General features: G+C 55.5%; 1 protein-coding gene across 1 annotated transcript; it reads left to right on the forward strand.

The window, feature by feature from the left end:
• The first annotated feature begins 998 nt into the window (after nucleotides 1–998).
• Nucleotides 999–4,295, forward strand: Reep4 (receptor accessory protein 4). Its single transcript, XM_028758771.1, has 8 exons — nucleotides 999–1,261; nucleotides 2,018–2,090; nucleotides 2,460–2,536; nucleotides 2,629–2,749; nucleotides 3,170–3,283; nucleotides 3,457–3,592; nucleotides 3,719–3,873; nucleotides 3,962–4,295. Exons 1-8 carry the CDS (start codon nucleotides 1,230–1,232, stop codon nucleotides 4,025–4,027), a joined length of 774 nt encoding a protein of 257 aa, XP_028614604.1. The 5' UTR covers nucleotides 999–1,229; the 3' UTR covers nucleotides 4,028–4,295.
• Nucleotides 4,296–10,210: the final 5,915 nt, after the last annotated feature.

Here is a 10,210-nt window from a genome sequence, read left to right on the forward strand (position 1 = left end):
TATAGCTCGCCGGTGTGGCCAGCCTTATAAGAAGAAGCTTCAACAATCCCATCATTTCACACACAACAAAAACAACAAGCACAAAACAGCCAATGTTGATTTTGGAATTTCTGGGATATTTGTATCCCTGTCTCAAAAACAGGTGGGATTTCAAAACTCTAGGGAAGAAGATCCGGGGTGATCCCGTATCTTCACTCAGTCTCCAAGACTTTGGGGTCAGACTGCCCAGGTATATGGATCGTGGAAAGATGCTTTAGAAACAAGTGGAGCCCTGAAGCTGTCAGGAAGGTGAGCATGGTCTGCTGGACTACTGGGAAGGTAGGATCAGATCAGAACCTGCTTCCTCTCAGCCAAGCACTCTTTTCATTCTCTATCCCATTTTACAGAGATGGAGAAATGATAAAAAGGTATCGGAAGAACATTCCCAAGTCGTCTTTTATTTCCTCTCCTTTCCTTTTTTTTTTTTTTTTTCCTTTTTGCAACACTGTATTGATATACCTGTAACCCAGCCTGGACTGGTAATTCTCCTATCTCAACCTCAGAGACTCATGTGTGTGCTATCCCATCTAGCTAGGAGTCCGGGTTGTTTTTGTTCCTTTTTTTCCACCTGCTAACCTTTCAGATCTGGAAGACTATTCGACTGGCGGCCCCACCTCCGAAGTGCGGGGAGCGTCGCCGCTTTAAGAGACGGGCCTTTTGTCTCCCTGACCTCGTCCCGCCCCTCTGAAGGCTTCATTGCGCCTGCGCCTGGAGCTTGAGCTCTGGGGTTGGGCAGGACCCGGTTCCGTGCAACTTTCAAGTGAGTTACAAACTCCGCCCCGGAGACCGGTGCAGGTGGTCGGACGCTCGCGACCCCGGCGGTCCGTGAAGACGGAGGTCCGGACCTGCCACCCGGATCCGAGACTAGCAGCGGCGCCATCGACGGGCGGACGAACGGCTCTCCGCGGCCGGAATTGTGGGACCGAGCCGCCAGGATTTGGCGGCGCGGGGCGGAGGAACGCGCCCGCCCGCCTGCCCGCCTCGGTGCTAAGGCGGCTTCCTCTGCGAGGCCCTCCGTCCACTGGTTCCGGGTTCTCCCAGCTCCCCTCACTGCGGGGTCGGAGTCAGGGGTGGTGATCTCCGCCTACACCGAGGGACAGGTGTACTGCAGCACCACTCGGCCCCTTGCCCCAGCTCCTGAGTGAGCGTCCCTCCGGCTGTCTCTTGGGATCATCCCCTAGGCTGTCAGGATGGTGTCCTGGATGATCTGTCGCCTGGTTGTGTGAGTATGGCCACTGTGAGACCACCCCACCCACCCCTTATCCCCGGATGCCAATCTGCCTTTGGGTGGAAACTGGGAACATTTGGTAACGAAGGGAATTCTCTGAACTCCATGACCCGGTTCCCCAGCACACACTTAACGGTCCTGGAGGTCTGAAGTGGGACCCGGTCACTGCATACCTTCTTTCCACCCTGCAGCCTTCTGGCCTGACAAAGACCCTTCGTACATGCACACACACTGCAGACAGGTGCTGGTAGGGCTCAGGGCCTTTACTACCCACAGCCCCGTGAGAAGGTGATTAGGCACTGCTGTGGGTGGAGAATCCAGGTGCCTCCTTCCCATCCGAGCAGCCATATGACCCACCACCCGAGCTTCAGCTTCCACAGTCTGCACCTCACTTTTGGATATTCCAACACCTGGCTCAAATGTCGCTCACTGCATGCCGGTGGCCCTGGGCCTGATTACATGTAGTGGGAGGGAACAGCCTGGTGTTCTCACCCACTTTGTTGTGTGTTCTCAGTCTGTCCTGTACCCATGGGCCACCGGTGCAGGCCTGGGCAGGCTTGGGATGTTTGTAAACAGCCGGGTGGGGAGGCAGCCTCCAGGGCACTGACTCAGGCACCCAGGGTTGTGCAAGCCAAGCGGGAAAAACAGGGCAGGCACTGCCATCTCGCACCCAGGTCAGGGGGAGCAGCCACCTGGCAGGGAGAGGGTGGGGCATGGTGCCCCTCACACGTCCTATGGCTGCTGTTCCAGGCTCATATTTGGCATGCTGTATCCTGCTTATGCTTCCTACAAGGCTGTGAAGAGCAAGAACATTCGAGAATATGTGAGTGCAAAGAGTGAGGTGGATGACAGCCTTGAGGAATGGTCAGGGAGGTGACAGGACTTGGTGATGTTGGAGGGCCTGGGCTGGCCTGTCAGACTCTGAGGAGTTTGACGGTGGAACAGATCTAATAGAGTGGTAGAAGGAAGACCAGCCATTAGTATGGCCATGAGGATCTTGTGGGCGAAGCATGCTGGGGTGGGCACTGGAACAAAAGGCAGTTTCTCAGGGGCTCCTGTCTAAGCAGATGTGGGAAAATGTAGCCAGCAATGCAGTGGGACTGGCTTTAAAGAATCTCTGGGTTGGGCTAGCTGGGGGCGGGCATTGGCACCTCAGGTTCCCAAGCTGAGCTCTGTGCACTCTGACCCATAGGTCCGATGGATGATGTACTGGATTGTGTTTGCAATCTTCATGGCGGCAGAAACCTTCACCGACATCTTCATTTCCTGGTTTGGCACAAGGATTGGCAGGCTAGGGGTTGGGAAGGCCCACTCACTACCTGGCATCTGGCTCACACAAACCCCTCCCCTTGCTTACACAGGTTCCCGTTTTATTATGAGCTCAAGATGGCTTTCGTGCTGTGGCTGCTCTCACCTTACACCAAGGGAGCCAGCCTGCTCTACCGAAAGTTTGTCCACCCGTCCCTATCCCGCCATGAGAAGGTACCCGTAGGGGAGACAGAACAGAAACAGAGGAGGGTGTGTTAGGGAAGTGTGTCAGAGAGAAAGTCCTGTATCTCAGGTTCAGGGAGCTGGAGGTGGCCGGGTCTTATTTCCTGTCCCTCTGTGGCTTTGCTGCGGGACTGTGATAGGGGTTGGCTTTCCCCATCTATCTGGATGATACATATGGACAAGCCAGCAGGAAGTTGACATGGACATGAAAGAATGAGAGGGACACCCACTAAAGTGTGGAGTGGGTGTGTACTTGGGGAGTCCTGCTCTTAATTGTTGTTCTGAACCTATATCTGTGGCTCCTGGGTCCTATGTAGGGGCCGTGGGACTATGACAACCAGTGGGTTGGGGTCTGCAGAGCCGTGGCTCTTTTTTTGTTTTTGATCTGAGCTCTCTGCCCTGGGCCTGCAGGAAATCGATGCGTGCATTGTGCAAGCAAAGGAGCGCAGCTACGAGACCATGCTCAGCTTCGGGAAGCGGAGCCTCAACATCGCTGCCTCAGCCGCTGTGCAGGCTGCTACCAAGGTGCTCTGGGCCCCGGTGCTCACAGCGTCTCCCCCACTCCTAGTATCTTAGAGCCAGATCAGTTCTGAATCTTGTGCCCCAGCGATTAGCTGAAGGGCAGCTTCTGCATTAAAGCCCTTCCCCCTGCAGCCCTCCTCTGCAGTTAACAGTGGCTCCCACCCCTCACTTCCTAGAGTCAAGGTGCTCTGGCTGGAAGGCTGCGGAGTTTCTCTATGCAAGACCTACGCTCCATCCCTGACACCCCTGCCCCCACCTACCAAGATCCCCTCTACCTGGAAGACCAGGTACCCCGACGCAGACCCCCAATTGGTAAGTGGAAAAGGGACAGAAAGCTGACCTGGGAAGGTGATCCTCTCTGAGGACTAGAGGAAAGCTGGGTGTGACCCCAGGCCTGTATAAACGTTCAGCTGTGCCCTGCTGGCCTCTCTTTCCCAGGATACCGTCCAGGTGGCCTACAGGACAGTGACACAGAGGATGAGTGTTGGTCAGACAATGAGATAGCCCCCCAGCCACCTGTCCGGCCCCGAGAGAAACCTCTGAGCCGCAGCCAGAGCCTCCGGGTGGTCAAGAGGAAGCCATTGACTCGAGAGGTAAGTGTGTTGGAAGGACGGTGTGAGGGAGGTGGGTGAAGCTGCCATGCCCACACCATTCATGGTATATTGGCTTTCTCTCCCTAAGGGCACCTCACGCTCCCTGAAAGTCCGAACTCGGAAAAAGGCCATGCCCTCAGACATGGACAGCTAGAGTGTACAGATTCAGGCCACCTTACCTCTGGAACCAGCAGGGGACCTTCCACTGCTACACCAGCTACCTGGGCTCTGTTCCTTCTGGTTTCTGCCTAAGGCTTGTGCCTAAGGGGCACATGGCGTGGTACCCAGCAAGGGGATATACTCACTATACCAAAGCAGGCCAGGCCCAGGGGCCTATTTATTGCCTTCCTCAGCCTTTTACTTTCCCAGACATGGGACCAGAGCCCCACCATTCCCTGCAGACTAAACCAAAAGTCCAACCAGCTGTGTTCCTCCCTTCTTGTCCTTCAAAATACTTGACAGCCTTTTCCAAGGCCTGGTGTGTGTGTGTGCGTATGTGTGTGTGACCTAGCTGCGTGTTTCATGTTGGTGAGTGATGTCAGGCTTGTGAATATTTTTTTTTTTCTTTTTTGTTTTGTTTTGGTTTTTCGAGACAGGGTTTCTCTGTATAGCCCTGGCTGTCCTGGAACTCACTCTGTAGACCAGGCTGGCCTCGAACTCAGAAATCCGACTGCCTCTGCCTCCCAAGTGCTGGGATTAAAGGTGTGCGCCACCACCGCCCGGCATGAATATTTTTATAAATAAATACCAAACAGTGTTTGGCCTCTCCTGACTGGTCTCCTCACATCTCATATTGTAACAACTCACTGCAGGCTCAGGCAGAGACTATGGAGACTTCCTGAAGATCTCTGTGCCCCATCCCAGCAGCAAGTGTTCTTACTGTTGCTCCTAGGGAGCCCCATGGAGTCAGGGTGGAGCCCGGTGTGTTGACACAAGCCTTTGATTCCAACATGGTTGATGGGGAGAGGGTAGGAGAATATAAGTTCAAGTCCAGCATGGTCTACATAGCCAGTTTCAGGTCAGCCAAGACTAGAGAGACCCTATCTCAGAAAAGCAAGAGTCAGACTGATCTTAAAGACTCAAGAATCAAGAGTCAGTACTGGGACTCACAGGATGAGGCAAAAGTATGGACAGCGTGTAGAAACTACACAGAGCAAACCTGGGGAGGCAGGCTAGGCCTTCCATGAACCTAGAGGGGTCACAGTTCAGTAAACTCTTCCATAGACATTCAGGAACGATCAGGGTGAATTTGCACTCTAAGCCACAAGAGGGCAGCAGCTGCCTAGGACCAGGCTGCCCCCACCTTCCAGGTCAAGGTGGGCGGGGCTCGGAGACTAGCCAAAGCCTCACCCTGCTGGAGCCTGGCTGCTGATGGGGCAGGCCAGAAGAATGATGCCGAACCCAGCAAGGCCAATGATAGCCCTTCTCTGATGCTTGCAGTTGATCTGTGGCCTTCTCCATCCATAGAGACCCAGACTCTTGCCCTGGAGTGGCTTTATTCCATCTCCTTTGATCCCTGGGTCATCCGTCCCTGAAGTAGGAGTCACGTGGTACCCAGGGTCCTCCCTCCTTCCACCCCATCTGTCCTCCCTTCCCACTTCAGAGTAAAGAGTGCTGGTTGGAGGAAAAATATGAGCTGCCGAATTGGAGTGGCCTGTGAGGATTAACTCTTGGTGTAGGGATTATCTGGGTTTTATTGGAGGGAAGGCACTTAATCTGTGTGGCTGATTTAGCCTCACATGGATTGGGATTCAGTGGCTTTTCCCTATGGCATTCTCTATGCGATGCTGATTTTTACCACCTCATTAATTCACTCCAAAGATGTGTTGCTAGATACTGTAGGGGTGAGAAGACGAGGAAGTCGCTACTATTGTTATGACTCTCCATTTCCCGAATAGGCACACAAAGGGCAAATGATTTGCCCAAGGTGGCCTAGCTAGTAAGTGGCAGGATTGGGCTTTGGCCCAGGCAGTCTGGCTCCAGAGTTGATGTTCTTAATCACTATTCAGTAAATGGGCTGTTCCTTCCCTGGGGGTGGGAGGGCAGGGAGAAGGAGCCTAGAGTGTGTGGAATATTTGTTGCACACCTGACCTTGCGCTGGGCATTTCAGAAACAGTTTCTTTGAGTCCTCTCAAAGGGGCCTGTTGCCCATCTTAACAGGTGGACCAGCTTTCCTCCTCTACAGAGGTGCTGCCTGAGAGGTGGGCACAGTCACTTGGTCCTCCTGGGATGACTGCTGGAGCCACTGTCCCCAGGCTCTGCAGAGCCCACCTCTGCCCTTCCCCACCCTGCTTTCTTCTCCCATCCTAACTCATACATCTGTCTCAGAGCCCTCTGCGGGCATGCTTCTGCCTTGCCTTGCTGCTCCAAGAGAGACTTCTGTTCTCATCCTGACTGTGTCAGATCTGGTTTTGTTCCTCTTCTGTCGTGACTTCAGCCTTATTTTACTGTTGTGTCCCAGTCCCAGACTACGTGGTTGAACCAAGGTGCGGTATTTTTATAACTGTGTGATTTGTTGGTGAAATCGTGCTTAGCATCTAACTTCTGTGCTGAAGCATCACCCCTTCCCCTGGGAAGCCTCTCTAACTCCCCCAGCAGCACAGGATTAGATGTGGAATCATTTGTCACCATGATCATATCTCCAAGTACGGCTCCCAGCCTCAGCTCAAGTCCTGATACCTCCGAGGCCTGAAGAATTGTGGCTAAACCAACACATACATCAAACATCTTAAACCTCTTCAGGGTGGGAGTGAACTTTCGCTTTGGTGTCTGTGCCCTGTGTCACCTCAGTCCCACCACATAGCTTTCAAATCACCAGTGTCTCTGGTAGGGCTTGGTGAATGGCTGGGTAAAATCGTATGGTTACTAAGCATCCTGGGGCCACAGAGAAAGAAATGAGTGGTCCAAGTGGTAGGCATTTCTGAGCACACACATTTATTTTGCACACCTGACCTTGCACTGGGCATTTCAGAAATGGTTTCACATAAATGTGAGCTGAGACTTGGGGCACTGGGTAGCACCTGGACATCCCTCAGAGCAGCTCTGCCTCTGAGAACTACCTAGACACACGTCCACCCAGCACTATGCTCCCCTGGAGAAAGTCCTGGTCCACCCCCTATGCTCTGACCTGGCCTTTTAAAGGGAGGGTATCTGGTCTTGTTCCTACTTTCCAAGGACCACCAACTTTATAATTGATACCAGTGTGCCTGGTCTCCCCAGGTGGGATCAAGGTTGGAAAGGACCTGACACCGGAGACCAGTCCCTAGAGCATAGCTTCTGTTGGTTCTATTCCCACCCCCCACTCCTCAGCTTTTCCTACCCTTCCTAGCCTGTTACCATGACAGCCAGGACTTCCTTCTCACAGTCCTTTCTCTCTCTGCCTCACATCTCACCATCCTTTCAGCCCTCTGCCTCTGACTCCATCACTGTCCTTCTCACCTGCAGCCTTTCACTGGCCTAGTCATCTTCCCCTTCTCTGGACCCTGTGGCTTTATTTTTAGCTGCCACTCTCAGCAGCATCCTAAGCGTCTGGGGCACTGGCCCAGGCTGAGTTGGGGGTCCTTGCAGGCACTGGAGGGGGTCCAGGGTGGGTAACTGTCCCCATTTCTCACCCAGCATCTGGGATTGGTGCCCACTAACAAGTGACCTTCCTCACTGCTGGTGCCTAGGGTTGGGGGATCCTCGGGACAGAGCTGGCATTGCTGCACACACAGGTCCCAAGCTCAGACTGGAACACAACGGAGGCTAGATGGCAGTGGGGGAGGGCTAGAGAGAAGGGCTCCAGAAGAGGAATTAGGTCAAGGATGTGGGTGGGTGGGCGAGAGGAAAGGACAGCTTCTACCCCAAGCTTCCTCCTGGCTCCAACAGCATCTCCACACTTCCCTTCCCTGTCTCCTCCCCCTGGTCCTGGGAGATTTCTCCCCGTATCCCCCCTGCCCCATGTCCCCCACTCCAAGCATGGCCACAGGGGTGGGGGTGGGGTGGGGGGAGGCCAGCCTCAGCTGTCTGAAGGATGGAGGGGCTGGGGAAGCAGGGCTAGGTGCCCAGACGGCCGCGTGTGTGGGAGGGGATGTCCTCAGATGCCCTCCACCCGGCAGTCCCCGCTCTGACGTGGGTGCCCCCCCTCTCCCCGCCCGGATTAGTGGCAGCTTGGCCTGACTCTCCGGGGCTCCTTCCCCCGCCCTGCCTGCTGCCCACCCCTGGGCAGGGGGCTACTCTGCCTGAGGGGCACTGTGCTTGCCCAGGTAAGGGGCTCTGGGGTGGAGAAAGGGCAGCTGGCTGTGAGTGAGTCTGTGCCTGTCAGCATGAGTGTGTGTCAGCATGTGTGTCAGTGTGTGAGGGGTCGGTGTGGGCTAGGGCTGGGCCCATGTGAGTCTAGGGGTGCTAGTCAGTTTGCCAGGTCCATGGTCTGGTCTTGTGACCACACACTGGGTGGCCTTCCCCCTGTGTTTGTGTCTTTTGTGTACCTCCTCTGCTTTGCTCCATCTTCAGGCACAGCACAGCCAGCTACAAGGACTCTGGCCTGTGGCACAGGCTCTAAGACAAGGATGGGGAATGTGGTGGAGTGGGGGTGGCACTTCTCACCTTCATCTCCACTAACCCCTAAGCATTCCAGAAGACTGTCCTGAGAGCTCTGCTCTACTCCGGGCGATATAATCGTCAGGCAGATATAGTGACTGGAGGTATGGGGGTGGGTATCTGATCAGCTCCCCTGAGACAGTCCCTGTCACCTTAGGGGAAGACAGCCACAAGCCCCTAGGACTCTGGACAGCCCACACTTCCACTCTGGCCACTTCCAGGCCTCAAGCCACAGGACTCTCCCACAAGCCTCTGCTAAGGTAGGCCAGGGAACTTAGCCTGGGACCACAGGCACATGCCAACCCACTATCTTGCCCTGGAGTCAGGCTGGGAGCCAGAGGCCAGGCTAGACCCCTGTTGCTCCAGTCCCTATTAGACCCTCCTCATTCATCTCCCATAGCACACTAGGGTCAGGCCACCCCCAAGGGAGTGGGTAAGAACAGGAGTATGAAAAACTCAGCCGTGTAAACAACCCCTGCCAGCCTGCCCACCACAGACTTGGTCTCTGTGAAGGAGAGCAGTTAGGAGGATCTGTATCAACAAGGCCCAAGTCGGAGCAGGCAGCTAGTACGGACCTCCTCCCCCAAGAGAACCCATCTAGTTTTCAACAGTTGGTGAAGGGCTCCTTGCCTTCACTCCTGTCTCTTACATGAAAGACCTTGGGCTTTTCTTGATACCCCCCCCCCTTCAGAGATGGTGGAGTGACTTGAGACCAGATTGTGGCCACCAAAATCCATTTCTTCCACAGCGAATGGGAGTTAAGTGGTGTTGCTTCTGTTTCAGACTGGGCTCAAGAGGCAGGGGAGTATAGGGGCAGAAGGTGGGTGCCTTTAGGGAAGGGAAGCACCCGTTGGGCGTGTGGGTTTCTGTGTGTGTCTGAATCTGTCTGTGTGTGTCTGAATCTGTCTGTGTGTGTGCTCTGGAACCACCCCCGCAGAAGAGCAGGGATGCTTCCTCGGGTGGAGGGTGCCCTGTTTGCCCATTTCCTCTCCTACTCAATGTTCCCTCCCAGGAGCCACTCCCGTGGCTCCTCTCCAGGCTGGGCCTGGGAGCACCAAGAACATTGAGGATGGGGCAGCCCAGCAGGCAACCCTAAGTGGAGCTTGCGATGCTTGTGTGCTTCCGGTCCGTCCCCTCACCTCTCTGGACGCTTGGTAGAAATCGAGGCGCAGGGAATAGACCAGATGTCAGGTCAGGCCCTCCCAGATTCCAAAGCACAGTGCTTTGTAACATTGTGCCCAGAGAGGGATGCTGGGAAGGGTCTTGGGCAGGACGCTGTGAAAAGTGGCTTAGCCAGGTGATGATGAAGAATGAGGTAGGGAAGACACCAGCCACTGGGGTGTGCCCAGAGCCTAAAAGGACAGGGAGAGAGTGGTCCAGCAGGCACGGGCCTGCTGGCGTGGGTCGCGGCACCCATCACTGACCCGTGAGAACCCGACTGCCCCTGCCAGCTCTGGCACTGACCCCTCCCTGCCGCCCCGCCCTAGCACCCCGGGGGGCACCCCGCCTCATCCTGGCCTGGTCCGGCCCCTCCCGCCCTTTGCTCCAGTTCCCGGGCTTGGCACCTATAGTGGGGGTGCTGCCCGCCTGCCAGGCTCCGGGCCGGGCCCACGGGAGGGTGGGGCGGCTGGGAAGCTGGCACACTGCCCCAGGGGAGCCTCTCTCGGCAGGCGCCCGGGTGCCGCGGGGGGGGGGTGGGGGAACAAAGGGCTCATTCTCCCCGTGCGCAGCCGGTGGCATCGCGGGGCGTTGGCGGAAG

Source organism: Grammomys surdaster, unplaced genomic scaffold, assembly GCF_004785775.1.
Source record: "Grammomys surdaster isolate TR1022 unplaced genomic scaffold, NIH_TR_1.0 126219, whole genome shotgun sequence".
NCBI lineage: Eukaryota > Metazoa > Chordata > Mammalia > Rodentia > Muridae > Grammomys > Grammomys surdaster.

Bases quoted from the DNA above. Each gene is read 5' to 3' on its own strand.
- Reep4 (XM_028758771.1), top strand. From the start codon at position 1,230: ATGGTGTCCTGGATGATCTGTCGCCTGGTTGT. The intron at 2,537-2,628 runs GTTTGGCACAAG...TTGCTTACACAG, and splicing joins ACCGACATCTTCATTTCCTG to GTTCCCGTTTTATTATGAGC. The intron at 3,593-3,718 runs GTAAGTGGAAAA...TCTCTTTCCCAG, and splicing joins CCGACGCAGACCCCCAATTG to GATACCGTCCAGGTGGCCTA.